Source organism: Phoenix dactylifera, chromosome 12 (assembly GCF_009389715.1).
Source record: "Phoenix dactylifera cultivar Barhee BC4 chromosome 12, palm_55x_up_171113_PBpolish2nd_filt_p, whole genome shotgun sequence".
Classification (NCBI taxonomy): Eukaryota; Viridiplantae; Streptophyta; class Magnoliopsida; order Arecales; family Arecaceae; genus Phoenix; species Phoenix dactylifera.
Genome location: NC_052403.1, coordinates 4,316,575 through 4,341,636, shown reverse-complemented (window position 1 = coordinate 4,341,636; position 25,062 = coordinate 4,316,575). Strand labels below are relative to the sequence as shown.

Below are 25,062 nucleotides of genomic sequence, written 5' to 3'. Positions count from 1 at the left end.
TTTATGTTCTAGTGTCCTCGCTCGGTGCTTTTAAGTTGTTCCGTTGCATTTCACACGATGACATCCGCTCATCGAGCTGATTTCATTTATTTATTTTTTAGCAATGCGGACCATGCGGTTATCGATGTACTCTGTTAAAGTATTCCTGCGGAACATGGCAACTGCGGCGAATGCTAGGTGACGTCGGAGGAGTCTACCTGTTACTATATTCATTCACGTGGCTCTCTCGAAAGCCGAATTATTCGGAGAATTCTTTCGTCAGGACGCGTGCATAGAAATTTTTACAGGGAGTATGTATGAACGGACGAGATGGACAGATATGATGAAGGCGGACGGCAGATCAAAAGTTCGCGGAGAATTTTCTAAGAGTGCGTATCGAAGAGACGTGCGCTCCATTGCACCGGCCTTCCGTCAGCTGGAACGGGAGAGCGGCGTGGGGAATGATTCGCCGGATATGCTATTCCTTGACTTTAGCCGACGTGTCTTACTTTTCCAGGTGCAAATGGGGACATGCCACCTGGCTCTCCTGGACGTCTTTATGCTCTAGTAATCACTTTTGATCATTCTAGCCCCCCAATTTTGTAAGTGTTGATCTAAGGAATATATGCCACTTCATGAAGTGATTTGCTTAAAAAGAAACCTCGCATGCTGCTGCTGCTCTTCTTCTTCTTCTTCTTCTTCTTTTTTAAAGAAAGATAGGAGGGGAGGGGGAGGGACCAGCCCACCCGCGTAGCAGCCCCATTACTAGGCCCTCCCTTTCATCAGAAAATGTTCGATACAGGTCGTAGGTTTCGCGTGCCTTCCCTGACCCGTGGGCTTACCCTATCGGGCTCACCGCCACATATGTGGGTACGTCACCCCAGCGCCACCTTGATACAAGTGGAAGTAAAGCATAACCGCTAACGAGCTAGCCGGGTGTGGGGCATCCGGTGTCCTAATTTAATCGATGTCTGCGCATTTCGAATCCGGACAAGTCGGACGAAATTATCACCCCTTTACCACTATGCTGCTGTCTTGGTGGCAACCTTGCATGCTTTACTAACATGGAAGTACCACCTAAATGATGCATGTTTTTTTGGGCTGTGTTGACACAGCCCATTCACAAGACAAGCATTACATTATGCCTTTTGTTTGCAAAGGAGGATCACAAGTATTATATTATTCCCGAACAAGCCGTTGCATGTGAACAATCGCCAAGTGATTGGCTATATATATATATATATAACTTTTAATGTCAAAGCAAAGATAACATTTGGTCATATATTTGGTTTTTACAAACGGCATGGCAATCATGGATGGCTTCTTTGCATTCGCAAACTATTATATGTTTCTAGTTAATTTTCATTTACTTTTATCAAGAGTTTAAGATGAGAGTCAATAGGATTGAAGGCCAAAATCCTCTCATGTAATCACGAGCACAGGAAGAATTCTTCTTTTATGATCTCTCTCTTAATACTCATCCGAGGACCACATATGTTACAAGGTTGGCATCAAACTAGCAGTTGCAAGGGATTGCATGTTTCATGGCGGCTTATAGACGACAGACACAGACATCAAGCCTGCCAATCTGGACAACGAGAAGCTAAACCATCGAAACAAGGGTGCTGATGAGTAAAACGCCGCACGTCATGCCATCCAACATTGACCAAGGATGAGTCGAGCCATCTTGGAATCTCGAGCTGGTCAAACCCACAGGACAAATTAAGAGATTAAAAATCAACAGGAGCGCATGGAATGATGGAAACCGGAGTCAAGAAAAATGCGCCACAAGCACTCAGGGTGTAACAACAGTAATGAAATCATAAAAATAAACACAAACATATAGAGTGGAAGAAGCCACATAAGTCCAAGGGGATGTAGCTCAGATGGTAGAGCGCTCGCTTAGCATGCGAGAGGTACGGGGATCGATACCCCGCATCTCCACAATTAGATTTTCTTCGGGACTTTGGTTTTTTCACCGCAGCTATGGCACTAAAATACCATAAATACCCCCAAAGTATTGGACGGTCGCGATGTTCTTTACTGTTAGAAAAATAATACGTTGGAAGCGTCATTGAAAAACCCAAAACGGGTTTTACGAAATCAATCATATTTTGCCGCTTTAATGACACAAATTTTTGTGAGTCAAGTTTGGAGTTAGGTGAAGAGGAAGAGACCAAATCAACCCATCAGAATATGGGATAGTGTTGTAGCTTTACACTAAAAGAGCGTTTGGTGACCTAAATGGGATCACTAGAGTAATCTAAGAACATACCATTTATATGTACCTAGAGAAATTGTTATGTATTCTTAATTTATATAAATTAAGAATATAAGTAAATATATTGATTCTCATAGTGGCCCTCTTATTTTATCACAAACTCTACTCTGAGCGGCCACTACTCTAGAAAATTGGATTTTATGTGGTTATGGATATAATGTATCTTAGATATAATGAAGTGCAAATGACAATATCTCTCTTAACTCCAATATAAAATGTTTTAGCACTACATTGATAGGCAAAAAGAAAAACTAAGTTCAACCCACACGAAGTGGCAATGAATAGATCCAAAATACTTTCTTTGATGTCATGTTTGGACAAAATGAATTATAGTTAAATCCAGACAACATCAACCATTTGCAACATATTTTCATTATTTCTTTCTGCATATAAATTCAAAGCTACCTCGGCAGCCAACTTCAAAATCTCTACTGCAATTTTCTAACTTTTGCTAATTGTTGTATCTATAGGAGGGCTCACTATTTAGTAATATCGCTCTTCGTTCTTAATGCACTTATACGCTTGTTATTATGTGCAAGTTATTCTGCATACAATGCAGCAGGGATGTATTGGCCGGTTGTCCAAATGAAAGAAGACAGCATGTGTGGTAGATTAAACTAAGGTACCATTGCTTTTCCTTTTCCTTGAAGTTATTCTTTGCCATATTATGCTCCACGGCAACATCCAATGCACAGACACAGCTTCAAGAAATTTGTGCTAAAAAAAAAATCTAATCGAATATCCTAGGAAATAGGCATATTTATAGGATAAAAAATCAAAAAAAAATCTATGCATCTCAGATCCTATACAAAAAAAAAAAAATCTATGCACCTCAGATATGTACACAAGATCTATAGGATAAAGAAAAATATGATTTTCTACATCGATATCAATATTGAGAAAAACAAGACGGACTCAATCAAATACAAAAAATTAAAAGACCAAAATATCAAAAAGTCAAGAAATAAAGAAATCAATACCTTAGGAAACAAGGTATAAAAAAAAAAGAAAGGGGAAGGAAACAAGTTAGGAATCCAAATCCCCTGCGATGGTGCTTCCTCGCAGACGCTCTTTCCTGGACGCTACTTTCCCGAAGTCTCTCATGTCAAGCACGCGGGGATTTGGCCAATATTCAACCACTGGATTGAGTGCAAGTTTGTTCCAAATTTTATCACAAAATCACCATATCAGGATGATCTTGGATACCCATCCTCAACGATGGATTTTCAATCATAGAGTTGGGCAGTAATTTGAGAAGTGGGAGTAATCTGAGATTACTGCCATATAGGATCGCTGAGGTGCAACGAAATATAGTGATCTCATCATCTTCACCCAAATCATCTTTGATTATGGATGAATCATCTCATACCAAGCAGCCTCTAAAGACGATACAAACTTGGATGCCACTATTATAATTATCGAGGTTTTGTGTGCCTTAAGAATATTGTAACTATCCAAGTAAAAGGTAAATCACCTATACTTTGTGAAAGTCTACCTAGTTTACCAAATTGATCATATTTAGCTGCTTCGATGAGACAAATCATATGAAGTCTGATTCGAGTCAGGCGAAGAGGAAGAGACAAATCAAACCCCAATCGAGAAAAATGAGGAGACCAAATCAACCCAATCAGAATATTGGATGTTCCAGGTTTAAGCCAACTTAGCCATTCCTAAATCAAAAGACATCTTGCTCTCCAATTCCTCTTCAACTTAAAATGTCATTCATGTTTATGCAGAGACATGAAATTTATTCTTGTGGAGCCTTGTAAAAATTTCTGCAATACACCCAAACCTCTTCCGGCGCTGAGAAAGGTCTGGTCCTCAAAAATTCTTTCTTTTGTAGGTTTGTTTATAGAGTTCCCTCTAAATTGGATGCGGCTTAAAGCAAACTTTTGTACACTTAGTTTCCTACCGGGAAGGAGTGAATGGTTCATCACCAAAGTACCATGGAGGTGTAATGACAAAGCCACTTGCGGGCAAAGGCAAAACCAAATGGGCACTGAGGGCTCGTTTGGTTCGCGGGAAGCATTTTCCTTCCTAGGAATATGATTCCTGGAAAACAAATTCCTAGGAAGAGGATGCCTAGAAAAGTAATTTTGGCATGTTTGGTTGACCATGGGAAAGTGACAAATTTCCAAGGTCTTATGTTTGGTTGGCCATCCACTTTCCTAGGAAAGTTATATATAATTCCTATTATGCCCTTAATAAAAATTAGGTTTTTAATGCCTCTTTAATGCTTCTTTAATGCTGAAAGGACTTTTTGGAAAAAAGTAAAAATGGAGTGATTCCCACCTCATGGAAAAGTAACTTTCCCATGTTTCTCATGGGAAAGACTTTCCCATGAAATGTGGGAATCACATTCCCATGGGAATATAACTTTTCCTTCTCTCTCCTTTGAAAACTCCAACCAAACAAGAGGCATCTCATTACTTTCCCGTTGACCACACTTTCCCCCCTTCTTTTCCCGCGAACCAAACGAGCCCTGAAGGTCATCACCACTGAATAGAAGGATCAGAAAACAAGTTTCACAAGATGGGCAACGGTGTGGATATATTTAGTGGTTAGGAAAGGATTATAACCCTACTCCCTAACCTATACCCACCTCCACCTTGGTCAAAGCCCAAATTCTTAAACAGGCCATGTGAGAATCTTTGCAGGGGTGTGTTTAGTCCCACATAGGTTATTCGCTGAAATTTTTTTGGATATTTATACAGGATCAAAAAATTCAAATAATATCTTAAAACTAGCTTTTTTAGATGAGTTTCTGAGTTATTATAGACTGAGAGCTTGGCGCTTGCAGAACTAGGTATTTAGATATGTCTTCTTGTCATCACTCTTTTAAGCTGATATCTGCTTGGAACAATTGATATACCAACAAAGCAACAATCAAGCATCATGAGAGCAACATTAGTTCAGTTGAACTTAAATATTAAATATAATACTTACTCGATCAGTCCAAATTAGCTTGTTTCTAAAATTTTAAATTATATTTCAGTTTTTTGTACAATTTTTTCTTATATATTCATTAGAGAATAACTGTGGCTTGAATATTTCCAATCTAAACACCTCATAAAATTCAACTTAGTATGATTATGCACCTTATTTTCTAAGTTAATCCTAGTCTACATAACTATGGTGAGAGGAGAATATATTTTTTCTTAACTTAGGTAATCTTTTTTTGTAATGATATTCTGGGCTAAGAAATAAGGACAAAAAGACTCTTTCAGACAAAATATTAACACTCAAATAGAATTTACCCTTTATCGGCACATTGTTTATTTTAAAAAATCGAGGCACAATAAAAAATTATATTCTACATCATGTGCATCATATAGCCGTGCATCATGCTAGCCAACCTGCCTCTTTTCTGAGGACCTCATTGTGCACTTGTCTCGTCGAGGAGAGGAGCGGCATGTTGATGCGCCCGATGTAAGATATAATTTATCTAATAAATGACATTTCAAAATAATAATCATACTTTTCGACACCAAAAAATTAAAAAAAATAAAATTTCCAACAACCCTTTCAAATTAAGGTTTTGGCTGTATCTTTTGCAGAAAAAAATGGTTGATAGTAACAACAACCATTAGATCGTACTTTGCACAACTTTTAAAGCGATATGTTACCCGGTGATCTATACTTATTAGGGATACAAGAGTTTGAAGTGCTTTGAAAGTTGTGCAAAATGCGAAGAAATTGACGTGCGAAAGAAGAATAATCATTCTTGCGAAAGATACCGCCCGAGCCTTCTAATTACCATCCCATTGCCAATCTAACTCTCAATCTCAGCCCTTCATCAGAGACCCTCCGGATCCGAACATCTGATCGAGGACGATGACGATGGCCATGGCAATCGATGCGTCGAGCTCTGTCTGGACAACGAGACGAAAGACATCGGTCCCGAACGCCACCCCGCCGGCGGCAGCCTCCTTACGGCGGACCTCCGCCACCGGCCGCCGCCGCTCGCCGTAGGCCACGCAGCTCCGCTGAGAGTACGAGCCCTCGACGTCGTAACACGCACCGCCACCGCCGCAGGGGGCCACATGCACCAGCGCCTTGGAGTGGAAGAGGTTCAAGTGCCTCTTAACGGAGAACCGGGGGTTGACGGCCTCCTCGCCGTCATAGATCAGCCAGTGATCTCCTAGGCTCAGCTTCTAGGCCACCAGTTAACGACGGCGAGAAAGCTTAGATTTTGCATACTTCCATAATATAGAAAGAATGCCTTTTAATTTGTACATTAAAAATGAGCTTATAATTCTTGTTAAAATTTCTCCAGACCGAAATTAAAGGATATCAAAAATATACCTTTCGCCGGATGGTGAGAAGCGGCTTGCCGGCGGCGTCCATGAGCACGACCTCGCCTTTACTCTCCGACCCGTAGTTATCGACTCGGAACACCAAGCTCCCCTTAGCGTCAAAAACAGTGAATCCACGACAATTGAATAATAACGACTTCCGCCACACCGTCAGCATCGCCGCCTCCTGCCGCCCCCCGTCGACGCCTCCTCTACAAGAGACGGCGGGCATTGGGAGCTCGAGGGCAGGAGCGGCGGCGTTCGGGTGGACCTTCATCGTCACCCAGTGGCTGCGGCGGCTCTTGTGGTGGCCTTCGGGCGGCCGGATACCGGAGGAGGGATTAAAAAAAGAGGAGCTCTTCTTGGTGGTAGTGAGAATGGGGCGTGGGAAGGGGAAGGGCCTCGGCCGCCCGTATTTATCCGTTGCGGACGCAGATGGGAGTAGCTCGCACGTGCCAGGAGGTCGGGTTGGCGTCGGCAAGGGATGTGGAGGGATGAGGGGTTGGTCATCATTTGTCGACCGTATTTAAGGCTTAAGCCACTTCAAAATAACAAGAATAAAAATAAATAAAATTTTTTATATTATATATGAATAAGTGTGGTATCCTTGCAACAAAAAAAAAAAAATATTGAGGTGGCAAAAATGAAAAGAAGGCAAGCGAAAAATCAATACTTAAGTGAGAAATAAGAATCTTGAATTGGTTTGATAGTTTAGTAGTAGCAACCCTTCTTTACTTAATGACAAGTATCAGATCCATGTAGTTATTTTGGATGGATACCTTTCCCTTTGAGGAGGCATAATTATGAAAATGATTGTTTTGTTTTGGTAATTGCTTGGAAAGCTATAGTTAAATTTAAATTCATAAATCTTCAATAAAGGTATAAAGGTAATTATGAATATTATGTGCTTATTTTTTTTTAAAAAAAATCTTGCTAAAATAATTGGTGATGGATACATGCATCATGCTTTGCTCATTATCATTAACTTTTTGCAGGTGCTGGGATTTATTTTTCCGTCTTTCAAATTGCATTTCATGACGTTATCTTCATTAGGATTGTTTTAACCAATTGATACATTCAACTTATGATCAAAACCTAAAGAACTTATGCTGTGACTCAACCATAGTTACATAAACTTATGATCAAAACCTCAAGAACATGCACAAACTCATCGAATAACTTGCTGTGACTCAACCAAAAGATCGATATCAAAAAACAGTCGATAGACATAGAGCTGAAAATCTTTCAACTTAGAAGTTGATCCTAGCTGCAAATTATGAAACAGAAACTACTGTTTATCAAATTCTACACAACGTTGTCATAACCATCCTCGTTCCAATTGCCAAGCAAGCAACTGAATTATAAAAAACCAGCGACATGCGAGGCAAGCTGCGTGAAAAGGCATCTCCTATGCGAGACAAGTGCTGAGCGCGGACCGTGTTGTTGTGGAGGAGGACTCAGCCATGATGATCGAATAAATCTAAAATCCGGATCTTGTGGTGGATGGACTATGATTGCCACATGACATCCGTAGTCTCTTGAGGGAGTGCTTCTCCCATTGGGCTGCCCATGGCTGCCGTAAGGCAAATAGCGCAGCGGACTGGATGACATCCTTTGCGGCTCATCATTCTATAAATTTTGTTTAGGATAACCACGTCCCGATCCTGTCTCCTATATATTTCCTTTTTCTTTTTGACTTTATGGGCTGCACCCATACATGTTGTGAGTTGCCGATGTACCAAAAAAAAAAAAACCCAGCAACATGCAAACCAAAATGCCCAGAGGGAAACCCCCCCCCTCTAATGACAAGGCACATGAAAACATACAAGGTGCACTAATTTTTTCACCATGTTCATACTGAAAATTCCACTTTCCTATATTAACTTGATCGAGGACAACATATTGCTCCATGAATCTTAGTATATCTTAAAATAATACAAGGATAAAAAGCCACATGCCAGAAGGTTGTCATGGACCCTACAAACTTGAGTCGAATGAAAAAAGTGACTTTGAACTGTGATCTATAAGCTCCCATACGTGGTGTCCAGATCATTTAAATCCACAAGTTTGGGCTAGCTTTGCCCACTCCATGCTGGTAGAAATGATATGCATACCATAAAAATACATCCATGTATGGACCGCCCTGCAAAATCAATGGAAAGTGTGCCCAAAGTCTACAGAAACACCCAATACTGGCAGGTCAATGCAGAGTGCTTGCTGATTCACCTAGCAGTGATAAAGGTCAGCTCTTTGCCTCTGAGACTGGCATTTTGTGGTCCATTGGCAAGTAGCAACAACCTCCAAGTCAGTCCCGATACAGACCATTCAGCTCCCTGCCAATGAATTCAACTGATAAGCATCCCAAGTGAAAAGAGAAAAAGTTCAAAACCTCTGCAATTCTGCAATCCACGTTAATTGGTAAGTGGAATGCTGTGCCACATATTAGCAAGTGCTTCGCCCACTTTCCAGTTTTCAAATCTTAAAAGGTCAACAATAATTTATATTTGATTACTTCTGCACTCAATACATGGTGACAGTTCTTATGATAACTATTTGCTCAAATGCTGCATGCTGATGCTCACACAAATTAGAATGAATAAGAAGGAAATGTCCGGTTGATCACACACAAATTCAAAGCATAAACAATCAAAAAAATGAATATCATGATAACAAGGGGCTGCGAGTACAAAACTACATGCATGCTCTACATTTCAAGGCAAAATTAGAAAGATACATGGTGCTGGAAAATATTTGTTTCAGTGATATTGACATAGGCATGGAGTGCTCGAGCAACGGGCTAACAGGAACACAATTGTCAGGCTACAGCAACAATTTATGAAAACTTTGCAGATGACAACAACTGCCAGTTCCGAAATCAAGAATTGATGATGTAGAAATCTAAATTGGCATAGATAGTTCCTTAACAATCACAAACAAATTACAGAATTATGAAGTTCCTATGGCTGTAGCGAACTGTTTGATATGTTCATCTGGGCATGGTTGCTGAACTAACTGCTCCTGTCTTCGTATCCTGGATCCTATCTATGTTCTGAAAACCAATCCGCCTCTAGTGTGACAACCAAATGAGATCTTGGATCTAATCCATGTTCCACAAGTTGATTATTTGTCTGAATGATGGTGTACTAAATCATAAGATAATATCTACTTCTGTTTTTTTCTTTTTTTTTGCTAGTTGGCACCCAATAAATGGCAATGCAACATGAATCCCAGAAGTTCTTGATAATTCAATCGTAGCCATCCTTACTTTTGGAAAGTTAAAAGGATCCAATTATTATAATGCTCATCCAACATCAAGGTTTTTCAGGGAACCAAGGAAACCGATGCTACTTTACCTCTGGACAAAGGATAAGGAAGAGGAAATATTGCGACAGCACCATTATGGGACTGAGATTATGGCATTACATCGAGACTCTGGAATAGTATAAAGCCGCAATTAGTTTCTAATGGCATGCTCTAAAAGACGATGATTATTTCAGAGGCATGGGGGAAAACATATTCTGCAGACGAAGATAAGACTACACTATCCAAGCAAATTCAGGCATCCTTACAGTCCAGTAGGAGACATCTTTCAATAGAAACTACACCTTTTTATGGAGTTGTTTAATGCATTAAATTGGTACGAGTTCTCAAAAACAAATTTGAGGTCAAGTGAAAGACAGTGTTAAGATCTGGGGTTGCAAAGCTTTTATTTAGACATTAAATATGAACAGGTTGGAAGACGGTGGAAGGTGGAGGTTAGGCAGACAAGTAATGATAAAAAAACATGGAGAGCGAAGAGAAGACCTAAGCAACATGTATGAATTTTGGGAACAGAACTCAGGATGGCTTGTAGTAACACCGGAGTTGGCCCGTAACATGAATGTTCGGCGAATGATTTATTACCAAGGACCCCAATACTTGAGACATGTCTTCATGTTTATAATTATCGTACTTGGGGTAGATAACAGTAGCAAAAGGTTTATCCTAATAGCACTACTTGTCATGATTCATGAAGATTGAGGTCATGGTGTCAAAAAAACCTATGAAGGAAGAGGCTGTATGCGAGGGGAGGTCATGGAGGGCACTGCAACTGGTCATAGTAAATATTTAGTGACACCATCATGAGAACCCACCATGACTAGCCAACCAACATTTTCGCCAATAATGATGGTGTTTATATGACCAACACCGTCCCTCCAGACATGCATGCTTGTAACTCAACTGGTGGCGACGACACTTTGTCACATGAATAGTATGACAAATGCAAAGTCAATAATTTATAGGTACTCAGAGACCTCAACAAAGGAGCAGCTCTGTCTGCAATATGCCTGTGTCAATAAGGCTAGAAACACTACAATCTTTCCTCATGCTAAGTGCCCAAAAAACATTTCGTTAAATTTAATTATTTAATTAACAAGTACTTATACGTGCTCGAATACTCATGCAAACAATTTCTTTAATCTACAATACACACACATATTCTTTTAGATCAGATTTTTCTTGTATGGGTAGCAGAAGGTTGGATCTAATGCGGCAGTCAACTATTAATAGAAGAGAAAGCTTCATCATTCAAGAGCATGTATTGGCCATCCTTGCAGCCAAATATAATGATCATATGGTGGAACATATCCTATACAAAGAATCCACTGAGACATGTAAAGGGCTACTTAAAATTTGTGCAACATTAATCACAGTGGACTACACAACCATGATGACACTAAAAAGATATTTTCTCATCCCTCAAACTATTTGAGTTCAATTAAAGAAGCAACTAGAATATTGATAAATACTTAAGGTAACCAGTATTATTGTGAAGGAGCAATGATTATATTAATTTTGCACCACAATTAGCTCAAAAGAGCACAAAAAACGCGGTAGAAAAAGAAGAACAAACGTTATAGCATCATTTAACATTTACCGGAGCCGATAGGGAGAAGAGGAGTCACAGGAGCAAGCCCGAAGAAAATCCCGCAGGCACTTGGCTTCTCCGAGGCCGGACCGGATCCGTGACGACGAAGCAACGGACGCGAGGCAAGGGGACCGAAGGGAGGGCGAAGCGGAGCGAAGCCATGCTCCGCGGCGATGCACACACCGCCGGCAAGCAAGATGAAGCCACCGCCATTAAGGGCTCGTTTGGTTCGCAGGAAAATGAGGGGGGAAAGTGTGGTCAACGGGAAAGTAATGAAATGCCTCTTGTTTGGTTGGAGTTTTCAAAGGAGAGAGATGGGAAAGTGGTATTCCCATGGGAATATGATTCCCACATTTCATGGGAAAGTCTTTCCCATGAGAAACATGGAAAAGTTACTTTCCCATGAGGTGGGAATCACTCCTTTTTTATTTTTTCCCAAAAAGACCCTTCAGCATTAAAGAAGCATTAAAGAGGCATTAAAGACCTAATTTTTATTAAGGGCATAATAGGAATTATACATAACTTTCCTAGGAAAGTGGATGGTCAACCAAACATAAGCACTTTGGAAATTAGTCACTTTCCCATGGTTAACCAAACATGTCAAAAGTACTTTCCTAGGTATCCTCTTCCTAGGAATCTCTGATTCCCAGGAATCATATTCCTAGGAGGGAAAATACTTCCCGCGAACCAAACGAGCCCTAAAGAGTTCGAGGTAGAAGAAGAGGAGGAAGCAGCAGCAGCCGTAGGAGACTGAAATCCCTTCGGATCCTTCCTCCGTAAAAACGGGGTGGTTCTATATACACCCCCCCTATTGCTAAGGACACCCCCCAAAAACCAAAAAAAAAATACCCAAACTAACCTTTAGTGTAATTACCATATTGCCCTTGAAATTTTCTCATGCACCCCCCCCTCCTCCTCCTCCGTTTCGTTTTGAAAAGAAAAAAAAAAACACCCCTCAAACCCCCCTTAAACCCCTCGATCCATTTACATCGTTTAGGCGATCTTTGAAGGAGATTTAAGCCCCATTCGAAGCATGGACAAGCAACTAGTGATTTGGGACGAAGAATCGGCCGCAAAGGTACGTGTTCCACCTTGTTTCGAATTTTTTTTTTTTTCACGGTTCGTGCTCCGTTCGGCACTGGATCGCCGAACAAAAGGCTTCTGTTCGGCAACCCTCAACCGAACAGATCTATTCGGCTGCACAGTGCCGAACAGAAGGCTTCTGTCCGGCACTGTTCAGCCGAACAGAAGCCTTTTGTTCGGCGATCCAGTGCCGAACGGAGCACGAACCGTGAAAAAAAAAAATTTCGGGAGAAGCCGGCGAGGTGGTTCCGGGAGAAGCCGGCGAGGTGGTCGGAGATCGGGAGAATGCCGGCGACGAGAGGGAGAAGGGGGAACGGGGGGGTTTTGGGCGTTGGCGAGGTGTTTTGGAGGGGAAGAGCGGGGTGGGGGGGGGTTTGGGGGGTGTAGAGAGCAATTTAGGTGAGGGGGTGGGGAGGGTGGGGGGTAATTTAGGAATTTTTAATTTTTTAGGGGTGTCCTTAGCAAATGGGGGGTGTAGAGAGTATTTAATTTTTTTTTAATTTTTGGGGGGTGTCCTGAGCAATAGGGGGGGGGGGGTGTATATAGAACCACCCGTAAAAACGCCATCCCTCTTCCTATTTTACCCTTCACTCCGGAAACGCGTTTTCCTTTCCTCGACGTTTCCCACCACTCTACGGAGTACAGTGATATCATCGATGTGGTCATACCACATGGCACAAGAACACTGGTTCGGTTTACGTAACCTAAGACTGAAAAATCAATCAACATATGACACGTAGCAGGATAAGCTCACGAACCATTGGGTGGGCGTCGGCGAGATGGGTGTCTCGCGGAGCAGCGTAAGCGGGGTCCTCTCTGTCGGCTCTGGCCCGTGCGGGGAGAGGGTTTTTGGCCGTGCGGAGGTTCGGAAGGGGGCCGCACGCGGGCGAATGGTAAGCGTGCTTCGGTTTCGAGGAGCTCCCAATAAGGTTGGAGGCGGCCTGGCGATCTTGCGCGACCGCCTCGCTCCCGATCTCGCGTTCACTCTTACACGCCGCCGGTTCGGCGCGAGAGGTGGGATGGAGGCGGAGAAGACCACCTATACTTTCGGGCCGTACAAGATCGACCGCAGCGAGGTGTTCTACTCCACGCCGCTCTCCTACGCCATGGTCAACCTCAAGCCTGTTCTCCCGGGTACGGTTCTCTTCTTCCTTTGATTCGTCTAGCTTTATCGGAAGATTTTAGAGTGGATCGATTGGTTTGCTGAGATAAAGATGGTTACAGCGTTGTGTATTGTTTTCTTGTTGAAGACGATGGTTTAATTTATTTAGAAAGAGGTTTTCGAGAACTATTTTAATCAAAAAATCTCTGTTACTTGGCAACCACGTTGGAATGTTTCTGTGTGCAGCAGCATGATTGGCATTTTAACAGAGTATATTGCAATTGGTAGCTGACTGCACTTGTATTCATATTTTACTGCCATTTTAGATAGCAAATTAGTTTTAAATTGTTAATACCTCCTCTCATTTTATCTATGGCGTGCTGAAAATTGTCAATAAATCTTGTAGAAGATGATTCTAAGCTGAAAAGTAAACTATCTGTCATTGTTCTTATGTCTTCTTCGAGTTTTTTTTTTTCCTTTTTTGTAAATCTATTTAAAAGTTCTTTTTTAACATCTAGACATTTTTTTCTGGAACGCTCTGTTGATTTCAACTGTCTTTCTCTTATTAAAACTTTCATATCTATTGAGTCATTCTTTCCCCCCTTTTTACTCTGTTTCTTCTAATTTTTTTCTCTAAACTTTTGCAGGTCATATCCTTTTCGTGAACGAACTAGTTCATTCATCTCCGTTAGATGAGTTTGATTGAGGATATATGTATGCATGATTAGGTGTACATGTATATGCGTGGAACTACCTCAGTGTTTCTCTGTTATTAGTGGTCAAGTATAAATCCTTTAAGAGAAAATATGTATAGCCACTTGCATGCATATATGGATTGTGGGACTTTCAGATTTGAAAAGGGTATGTCTGTTTGGGTACGTAGGATTTATATTATTAGGATATAATTCATTATAAGATTTAGGTTTTGATAATATAGGATTCCATAGGAAATCCTATTGGGAGAAAAATCCCATCTATATCTAATTTTATTCTTTGTTTGGATCCCCTCTCTTTCCCCTTCCTTAATCCCGTTGGGAAGGGCTTGTGCCCACCATCTATTGCACTGTGTTAGAATACCTTAAAAGAGCCTCCAGGAGGGAATTAAAGGTGGAAACACCTGGCAAGATGCCTTCTTTCGTCATCTGCCAGACCATTTCCTTGGCGGACTCGAGACAGTCAGCATGGATCGATGAGGAGAAGGTCACGTCCATGGACTTGGCGTGGGGGGTGTGGGGGCTTGAAGCCTCTTCGGGACATTTCCTCGAGCATGTCCTGGGCCTCGCGTGGCTTGCCAACGACACACCATATGTCAAGAACCGCAAAGGTGTGATGGTCAGGGGGCATGTTCTTGCGACCATGCAACAGAGGAGGGTGCTGGCACCGTGGAAGTTGGCAGCGTGGCAGAGGGCAGAGAGAAGGGTGTTGTAGACAGGGCTAGTCTGGGGGGCAGGAGAAGTGGGAGAGGTGGTTGAAGACCTCGACGGCGAGGGTTAGGAGGATGGCGCGGCCGTAGGTGTCGATGACGACGATGGAGTTGGGGGGAAGAGGGAGGAAGAGACTGTGCATGTCAGCAGTGGTGGAGAGGGGGCGGAGAAGGAGAGAGGAGGACGGGCACCCGTGGAGGAAGAGGACCGGACTGGAGAGTGAGCAGAGCATTTGGTTGGCTGCTAGGAATTAAGAGCAATGGAAGCTACCAGAACCCGACACATCATCTCAAGTCTATCAAGAGCGGGGGGCGCTGAAAAGAGGAGCCTGATAACCATAGGATTAAAACAATGTCCTCTTGAGGACTTTATTTTTATCCTATGGGATAAGCATATTACCCTAGGGCAACTATCCTCAGGATTAATCATCCAAACACTCATTCCTAATATGTACTGAATTTTTATCCTTGGAATTGTCAAATCTTATAGGATTGGCCTAAATCCTATTGCATCGAAACAGGACCTTAGAGTTGTATCTTTGGATATCTGTGAGTGCATGCAGCGATGCAATTTTTCTGTCTTCATGTGAGATCAATAAGTCTGCAAATACACACTGACATTATAAAACTTGCGGCGGTTGTGTTCTTACATTTGCATGTGTGTGACAGATGCATATACAACATTTTCATGTGTATGTCTATGGTATGCTGGTGAGCTTTTGGTTCGTATATGATATATATTAGGCTGTTATGTCAACATTCTTCCAAGGCACTTGTGTCAAAGGTTGACCTTAACATTGTCCACATGTGCTTATATGCCCAAGGCGTGAAGTGAAGCGCTTCGTTGATCTCAGTGCTGATGAGACTCGTGATTTATGGCTTGCTGCAAAAGAAGTTGGTGGACGGCTTGAGCGTTATCATGAGGCATCCTCACTGACATTTACAATTCAAGTAATATAATTAGACTTTTCTTCAACTATTGTTATGCTTTATATAAAAAAGGGCAGCCCAGCATAATCATTGTTATGCGCTATATAAGTTCTTTATGTTAAATATGTTATGTTCTTCTGTGATTATAATGTGTCTCGAGAAGTTTAAGCATTTCATTCTATATTATGCTTGAGTGGTTACTTTGCCTCTTAATTAGCATAACTATGATAGATAATCAAAGTCACTATCTTTGGCCCTCTCTTTTCCAGTTATATTCATTACTTTCATGTGAGGCTTTTGTTTTAAGCAATATGGACTGTGCACAAGCAAAATTTAGATATTAGATTATGCTATAATCTACATAACATTATTTGAGATATATCGAGCTGCTTCTCTGTTATGCCTAGCTTGCATTCTTATTATGCTCTTCTGTTGCTTTGAAAGTATAATTTATGGATATATAAATATACAGTATGTTTCCTTTGCAACTTGAAAAGACTCAATTCAACCTTATGGTTATGGCCCATGGGTGTCTGTAAATGTTCATCCTTGATTTGCTTGGATGGAACATAAAAAAAATAGACTTAGATATATTCACAGGTGAAGCCTTAAATTAACATTGAAGCCAAGCCTAATATACTGATTCATCTTCAAGTTGAGCTATTGATATTTGCCTTTCCTCCCTTCATCAAACCATAATTTCTGAATTGTCAACTTGTTGTAAACCATGTATTCAATATCTGCTATTATTCGGTATTCTGTTTATCTAGGCTATGGTCCTGAATGTTATACAATGACGACAACTTGGTCAGGTTTTGATATAATTGAAAGATTCGGGGATCTTTATAGATGGTAATAGTAGATTTTGAATGTCATATATTTTGGGTTTCCTTTTAAACTGAGTTCGTCCATAAATGAGTGTTTAGAGATGTTGCTTGGTATAACCCTGTTGAAGATAAGACTATTGAATCATTAGCAGTCAGTTTCTGCTGCCTTTAAATGCTTACTTGGTTTAATATGTGCATTTTGTTGGGATTTCCTCCAGCCCATATATTTGGCCTAATTCATCTATAAAATGATCTAGAAGTTACAGTACTTGGGAACCATTTGGTCATTTTACTGCCTCTCCATAGTCACCCAGTCACTCTCTTGAAGCAGACAATGGCATGCACCATAGACCATGTCTCATCTCCTTTCCTTGACTTCTTTCTTTGTCTCTAGTTTTCTTCCCTCTTCTTCTACTTGTTCCTTCTTCCTTTTTCTTTTCCTTTCCATCTTGTAAGCTGAATGCTTGCATATGCCTCAAAAACTTTTCTTCTTAGAGTGTTAATTGGAAGTGAATGACTCATCTGTTAGCTTCTATAAAAGGTTAGTGCATATCCACTCTCAAGTAATGATTTAGTGATCTTGAGTGCCAATGCAGTATTTAAGCATTCTTGAGGCTAGATTTTCATTTATTAGTCTACATCTATTGGCTACACCATATTTCACTTTCCGTTTCCTTTGCTTATTTTCCATTTACTTTTCCCTTATCCTTTTCTTTTCCAGTTTTCCTCTTAAAAGTCGGTTATTATCTCTGCATCAAGAAGTCCGAAAGCTGATTACGGTATAATAGCTTGGCAGCCTGTCTGACTCTTTGCATCTGCGATACCTTTTAGCATATTTATGTGATCACAAAGTGTGGCAGTGTTGTGCATTCTCTCATAGGAAGTAAATTGTCTTTTGTGATTTTCTTTAAGTATTGAGCATTTATTATAGCATAAATTCTATTTGTCTTTCATGTTTGATGGCACTTGTCAGATCAACATTGGCAGAGCCATAAAATAGAAAATGTTGCCAATATGGCAAGGTGATGGGGTCCTCAACATGGTCGGCGCAGGTGTCGTTTAGCAAGCAGGCCCTGTACTGACATTTAGGATTTCTACTTAGACTCTCATATGACAGTGACAAAGTTGGTTTTGGCATGAGCACATTTTATCCAAGGGATAAGCTCACTTAAACTTGTAAAAAAATGCGGGTATTATTGAAATCTGAAGGAAATAGAAGGTATTATGCTTATTAACCTTTACATGTTTGAGTGCCAGATAATTTCTGGTTGTACATATTGAATTGAATTTGAATAATTGTTTGCATGCTAGCCACACCATCCTCTGACTTTTTGTTCTTTGTCAAAATTATGCTTGAGTGGTTGGTTATGCTGTTATTACTTGAATCACTTGGAAGGCTTCATATACAGAAAGAACTTACATATACATCAGGGAGAAAATGCACAATATGAGAATAATAATTATACATTAAGTTATCTGCTCATCTGTTGTATCTTTGAGAATTGGTGGTGCTTGTTTCAAAATTTCTTTTCCCTGAATTTTGATATCTCTAACTATAGTTAAGGGATTTTGGCAACGTTTTTCTTGTTAAACTCAAATGCATCCTTTCCATTGTTGCCTCAGGATGGACCTCAGGCTGGACAGACAGTTCCACATGTGCACATTCACATTCTCCCTAGGAAAAGGGGAGATTTTGAGAAAAATGATGAAATTTATGATGCAGTAAGCACATTTGGGTTTGTGTTTTGGAGCAATTTTCAACTTATCCGGTCGATTGGCGTTTGAGCCTCATCCACAATTGATCTTCTAACAGATAGATGAGAAAGAGAAGGAGCTCAAGGAGAAACTTGATCTTGACAAGGAAAGGAAAGACAGAACATCAGAAGAAATGGCTCGTGAGGCTGGCGAATATCGAGCTCTTTTCTCATAGGAATCTTGGTTACCAGATTAAACATGGTACAATTTCATTAGACATTCTTCAGGTTAATTTTGTGCATGTATTTCTAGTGATGATTTCTAAATGTGTCAATAATGGGTTTCATTATGGAAAATTATTTCTTCAGCATTAGCATCTATACTTTAACCTTGAAAAATTGATCTGCCATTTGCCAGGTGAGATATCACTTTGAAACTTCTATATAAGTAAGAATGAGGGCAGTTATTGGAACATTACATCATATCTTTTGGGATTCATGGAACCCTGATCTACAACCAAAACTGTAAGATTCATGTTTTGACTAATTATTTTTTCAGTGGAACAAAAACAATTGGTCTGGGTTGTATTTTAACCTCTGTCTGTATCACATTCTCCTGTTCAAGGAATGTAGTGTAACTGCTGAATGCATTACGTATGGTTTTATTATCACTTTCTCCATGCAAATAACTTTCAGGCCTTTCAACTTTACATGGCAATACAAGTGGTTTGCCACAATTTCATCGAACAATCTTAATGTAACATATGCGCCTTTCTGCATAGTCTAGGTTAGATGAACTTCACACCCATACATACTTTCCATGCTGTCAGGTCTTTCAGTAGAATAAACCTGGACTGAAAGTCAGTAACACATAAACGTTTAGATGGTGTGACAGTTAATTTCATAATGATTAGAATCATAAGTCCTACAGCCTCTTTACTTTTTTCCTTTGATATGATGGTGCCACCATACATAACTGCTGAATGCGTTATACATGGTCTTATATTATCACTTTCTCCGTGCAAATTACTTTCTGGCCCATACAAATTTACATGGTAATGCAAGTGGTTTACCTCAATTTCTTTGAACAATCTTAGTCTGACGTGTCTTTTTGCATAATCTAGGTTTGACTTCATCATAACCTGTTTTAGAATCATTGCTGGGCAGAAGTCTTACAGCAACAATTGTTTCAAACTATACATACATTTTCTATAGATCAGTACTGTGATACCATCATGAGGATCTTTATCATCTAAGTAATCTAAGACACATCGGACTAATGTTTATCTCATGTTTGAGCTTCTATTTGAGATTGTTAAAGCAACATCAAGTTATCCCCTTCCTTGAGTAAAGCTAATTATGAGGCTTAAGATGATCTATATGATCAGTTCAGTTTGAAAGAATGTAAGGGAAAAAAAACTACATATTTGTTCGGACTGGGGAGGCATAAGCTAGAGATCCAATTCTAATTATTATTGCATCAAGTGAAGTTTTTAAAGTTCTGGTGAAAGATGGTGAGATTAAAGATAAAATGGAAAAGAAACATAATCGTTGAGTTGGCAACTATATCATTGTCCATCTTGAGACACATAGGCAATGCAATAAGGCCCAATGATGTTCGATGTAAGAATTTAAGAATCATGGGCCAAACATGTTTAGTTGGTCACCTAGCTTATTTTATGCCACGTTGAATGCAAATGCTGAAGCGTGCATTTATAAGAACATAGATACTGTACAAAATCATGTCAACTATTAGAGAAATAATTTTTTGAGGAGATGATGTCATAGGAGAGGGTAACAGAACAAAGATTAAGGAATTAATGAACAATTCAAAAATATTAATGTCTTTAATGTCAGATAGGGGAAACAATGAGGATTTTTTCAGATCAATTGATCAATTATTTGAAGAATATAGAGAAAATTGAAAAGTCAGAGGGGGGTGGGGGGCACACCTGATTGTCATATCCTTCAACATCTGTGCTCTATTAATGGTGGTCTTGTTAAATTCTTGCAGCTTTTTCAGCTTTCTCAGTTCTTGGCACACTAATCCTGACTTACCTAGACTGAAGCTCACCCCTCTGCCCCCAGAATCGTTTTATGATGATTTATAAGGTTCCGTATGTAGAGGAAAATATGCAAACCTAGTCTGGAACGACGGGTTCCTTTATATGCCAGTTTCCTGTTGGATTCTGACGTCTGACTGGAATTCTGAGTGCTTGACACCTAAGCATAATATCACCTTTACTTAGGAACAGCAGAATAAGCCTCACAAAATATATGGCTCCTTGTTGACAAGTGCAGGCTTGTTTTAGTGATCTTTATCAACTGATACTAGTAGAGATTCTAGTGCCTAAGAGATTGTCATGGTTAAAATTTGTGCCATGATCCCTTGGTTATTCCAACTGCAGTTGGTGGCCTGAGAAGCTTGTATGAATCGATCAGAACTGCCACTTCAAAATAATGAATGAGAGACATATAAAAGTGACTCCAGTACTACTGCAATTAGGTTGGCCATGGATGATGACAAATATGGAACAGCATCTAAGGTGCTATATAAAATGGCAGCATATTATACTTAAGGAAGCAATCGTCTGTGACCTCCCTAGTTAACTTGTATTTGTTGACATCAGTCCATCTTTCTTAATAAGGCAATGCTGAATGCTTGTGCTTAAAATGGAAGCCACCACCATCTCATTCCCCATTCATGCTTTTGAGCAATCTTTCAAGTATGATGAAGGGGAAGCATGTATGGAGCTGTAGCCATGCCATGTCATTTGTTTGGGGACATCATTGTAAATCCATTTGCCATTCTCTTTATTTCCAGGTTCTACATTCTTCATCAACCAGTGTCTTTCTTTCTTCCCCCCTCCCCCGGTGCAATCAAGTAGTTCCTTTCAAATCCCTTCTTATAACATCTTTGGCCTTTCTCAGTTCTTCACCTCTTTTCTGAAATTCCTGCACTAACCTGAAATGCTCTTGCAGCAGGTTTGTCATCAGCTCTCCACCGTATTCTTCGGTTTGATTTTTTTTTTTTTGGTTGTTGATGAAAAGGGAGGATCAAGCCACCCAAAATTTATCGAGAAAATAAATGTACAAGAAAGATCATGTTTACAAAGAGAGGAAGGCGACGGAACAGTAGATAGAAGCAGACTGTTTTCAGACGGATGACGAGAAAAAAAAAAGGAGCAATGTGGATCATACAATATGCTTCACAGCCAGTCAGTAGAAAGCCATGGCGACTGACCAATGGGTTCAAAAAGATGAGATTTTTAGCATTTTCTTCTAAATCATCTGAACGTTTCAGTTACTGGGATTTTTTCCCCTGTTACGGAAATCTATCAAATCTATCAAGTTATACATTGTACAGCAATTTGTTGCACTTTGCTAGCCACTGCACCTATATCAATTATTTCTATGTGGTGTGGCTAAAACACATCCAAGGCAAGGAGTAAAACCTTATATCCAATTTGAAACACCACCTCCAGTTGTTTAAGGACACATCCAAGGTGTGAAGGGCTTCTGACAAATGCGGTCCATGATGTCGAGGAAAGCCAGGAGTTGATATGTTCAGCCATATCATTCAACTCCTGGCTGAATCACCAGGCTGAACATATCATTGCCAAGCATGACTGTGTTGTTCCCCTTCTTCGGAGATATCTGTGCCGCTTCCTTGCCCTTGCTGTCCTGGATCTTGCAGCATCTTCTCCTGAAGTAACCTTCAATTTGGAAATTGGGTGTTGGGGATTGGTCATTGGGACTGCCTATGAATACCTCTGTCTCGTTGCTGCTTTAGAGGATCGACCGCTGCCTCATTGAGAAAGCTTGAAATCTAGTCTCTGTTTTCAAGCCATCATCACCTTGGAACCCAGTCCATCAGCCATGCATGCTTAGAATCTGCTAGTAAATAGTAAGCTTGTATTAGCTAGCCACCATGAACAGTATTGTTCCATCTGTTATCATTTAGAAAAGGACAGGCCATTCACTTCATTGCTTTAGAGCTAGCAACTCATGTTGCAATCAGAGGTGCAATGTTTCTATGCATCATCACTCCACCCTCTCAGTCATGAGACAATGAAATTGTGGTTTGCCATCTCTGATAATATTTAGAGATTCCTTTCATTATTTTGCATGTCTGCTAATATCCGAACTGGCTTGTTTATTATGAAGGTCCTGGAATATAGTGTTTGATTTTTTAATTGATTTATATATCATAACTCACACACGATTGAGTTATCAAAATAAACAGAAGATATCTTAAAAAGAGAAACATTAGATATGATAGAGTACATATACTAGTTCACAAATAGATGCCCTCATATTTCTCTCATTCCACCTGCCGCAGCTTGTTTATCAGCTGTAGAAGAACGGAGGAATATAAAAAGATGACTAGTTTGAGAGATGCTAGGTTGGTGCATTTTGCTCTTCATTTTTACAACTAGCTCTCAATCTTTTCTGTTGAGGCCTCCGACGAATAATCGTGGTTGTTATTATAATATATATATATATATATATATATATATATATATATATATATATATATATATATATATATATATATATATATATATATATATATATATATATATATATATATATATATATATATATAAACTATAGTTTTAGCAGTCAAAGTCTCTAAGGAGTGTGGATTTTTCTTGGCGTGAATCCAAATAGGTAGAAAGCAATGCAACCTTGATCCTGGATTAGGTCTATGAATTAACACAGAGCCATTTACCATTTTAATCTGTAAGAAATTGTATTTCAGATTTTTGTTAGCATATGATATACTTGGAAGACTTTCCTATCTATAATTTGGCACCTTCGCAGAGGTTGATAAAATGGAAATGTGTGAAATAAAGTTGAAAAATATAATCAAACAATTACGTACAAAAGATCGAAGTAAGATCCCAATCTCATGAGAATGACATATAAAAATATATTGTGGTGATAAAATAAATATGGTATAATGATAAATCAAGCATTTCTTAGCTAGAGGTTGACATTGCTTTTACAAATCTCAGAAGGTATGAGGAAATGTGTTGAGAAAAGGGAAAGATATGTTACTTTAGATATCATTTGAAATTTCTAAATTATCTATATTAGGCATGAGTAGCAGGTACCAGCTTAAGTCATTTTAATGCAATAGATGGTACAGGGGTGCTTAGGGGAGACAAGAACAAAACGAAAGCAAAAGAAACAGAACTCCAAATAACAGAAAATATTCAGTCTTTATATATTGATGCTACATACTCGTCTATCAATGAGCTGCCACAATTCATGGCTTATGATGACAGCAATATGGAAATCCACAACGATCCCCACGTAACAAATGGGTCCATTTGAAAATGTAGCTCAGAACCAGGTCTTCTTCAGCACTTACACTATAACAGTGGCTCTTCTTGATCGATTTTGGAAATGGATGTTGCGTAGGATTCGAGCTTTATGATGCCATGGCTAACTTGGCCTCTGGAAGGAGAATAAAATAATGTTAAGAGATTTAGATTCCTGATGTGTTTTATAAGGGCGAAAGAGAAAAAGAATGGCCCTTTTTCTTTTGTTAGCTTCAAAGTTCCAACTGGCCTTATGTAATTTTAATCTGCCAACAACCATGTGAAAGCATTGTTAGTTGAAATATTGGAGCGTGTGGTCGTAAAAGCTAACCGTCAGTTATTCTTGACATCTAATTTATAGAAATGGTGTAATGTTTTATGTTTACTTACCCTTGGACGTTTAGGATGGTCTAGAAGAAGAGACATGGCCGAACCCTAGTGGCAATGTTCTTAAACTCATCGTATGCATAAGTGGTCTTTTTTTTCTGTAGGCGGTGATAAAATTGCGCATGAGAAAGGAAACTTTAAGATGCATTTGGTTCACAATCAGAATCGAAATAGATTGAATGAGAATTGAAATAGCCAAACTTTTCAGCAGATTTGGTTTGCGGCTAAAATCGAAATTGGAATTAAAATGAGATTTGAATATTAAAGAAAAGTTTGAATTGGATCTTGGGGATTAAAGCATTTTCATTCTCTCTGGAAATTGAAATAAGAATGAAACTTTTTTTAACCAAATAACTGAAATGGAAGTTACTCATTTCTATTTCTATTCTAGACCCCAAGTTCTTTCAGCCAAATATAGATTTTCTAGAAAGTGTGCAAAGTTGGTAGTCGTTGTAAAAAAAGGTTACAAAAGTAAGATATTCCATTTCTTCCCTTTCTTTCGACGGTAGCTTTTTCATCTGCACAACCTCTTTCTACGTTATCTTCACTTTCTATGCACAGCGCAGGTGCAAGCTGTTAAGCATGGAGAAACTTGTTTTAAATCCTTCCTAAAATGTGATTAAGTACCCTTATCATCATTAGATCTCATATTTTCAGTAAAAATTCCGGCAGAGGAACTCTCTCTCTCTCTCTCTCTCTCTCACACACACACACACACACACACACACACACACACTCTCTCTCTCTCTCTCTCATGCACAGTGGGACACTTGTTGTACATTAATTAGTTGGTTTTAGGTACATTTAGTATAAGTGTAGCAC

The 25,062-nt window shown here is 39.7% G+C and overlaps 2 protein-coding genes, 1 long non-coding RNA gene and 1 other non-coding gene across 4 annotated transcripts; 2 read left to right on the top strand and 2 right to left on the bottom strand.

Annotated features, from left to right (window-relative positions):
- The first annotated feature begins 1,850 nt into the window (after window positions 1–1,850).
- TRNAA-AGC lies at window positions 1,851–1,923 on the top strand. The gene has a single exon. It is a non-coding gene; the product is annotated as a tRNA-Ala (tRNA).
- A 3,596-nt stretch (window positions 1,924–5,519) lies between these two features.
- LOC103705994 (protein LURP-one-related 8-like) lies at window positions 5,520–7,039 on the bottom strand. The gene is made up of 2 exons (XM_008789922.4): window positions 6,566–7,039; window positions 5,520–6,414 (listed from the first exon to the last, which is right to left on the bottom strand). The coding sequence occupies exons 1-2, from the start codon at window positions 6,830–6,832 to the stop codon at window positions 6,046–6,048; spliced, it is 636 nt and encodes a 211-aa protein (XP_008788144.2). The 5' UTR covers window positions 6,833–7,039; the 3' UTR covers window positions 5,520–6,045.
- A 1,346-nt stretch (window positions 7,040–8,385) lies between these two features.
- Window positions 8,386–11,676, bottom strand: LOC103705910. Its single transcript, XR_603864.3, has 2 exons — window positions 11,474–11,676; window positions 8,386–8,888 (listed from the first exon to the last, which is right to left on the bottom strand). It is a non-coding gene; the product is annotated as an uncharacterized LOC103705910 (long non-coding RNA).
- Window positions 11,677–13,328: 1,652 nt separating this feature from the next.
- LOC103705909 (bifunctional bis(5'-adenosyl)-triphosphatase/adenylylsulfatase FHIT) lies at window positions 13,329–19,228 on the top strand. Its single transcript, XM_008789815.4, has 5 exons — window positions 13,329–13,683; window positions 15,877–16,023; window positions 18,453–18,551; window positions 18,643–18,785; window positions 18,942–19,228. Exons 1-4 carry the CDS (start codon window positions 13,438–13,440, stop codon window positions 18,757–18,759), a joined length of 609 nt encoding a protein of 202 aa, XP_008788037.2. The 5' UTR covers window positions 13,329–13,437; the 3' UTR covers window positions 18,760–18,785; window positions 18,942–19,228.
- Window positions 19,229–25,062: the final 5,834 nt, after the last annotated feature.

Coding starts and splice junctions, on each gene's coding strand:
- LOC103705909 (XM_008789815.4), top strand. CDS start 13,438: ATGGTAAGCGTGCTTCGGTTTCGAGGAGCTCCCAATAAGGTTGGAGGC. Junction 13,684..15,876: donor TCAAGCCTGTTCTCCCGGGT/ACGGTTCTCTTC, acceptor TAACATTGTCCA/CATGTGCTTATATGCCCAAG. Junction 18,552..18,642: donor ATGATGAAATTTATGATGCA/GTAAGCACATTT, acceptor ATCTTCTAACAG/ATAGATGAGAAAGAGAAGGA.
- LOC103705994 (XM_008789922.4), bottom strand. CDS start 6,832: ATGAAGGTCCACCCGAACGCCGCCGCTCCTGCCCTCGAGCTCCCAATG. Junction 6,415..6,565: donor TTCTCACCATCCGGCGAAAG/GTATATTTTTGA, acceptor CTGGTGGCCTAG/AAGCTGAGCCTAGGAGATCA.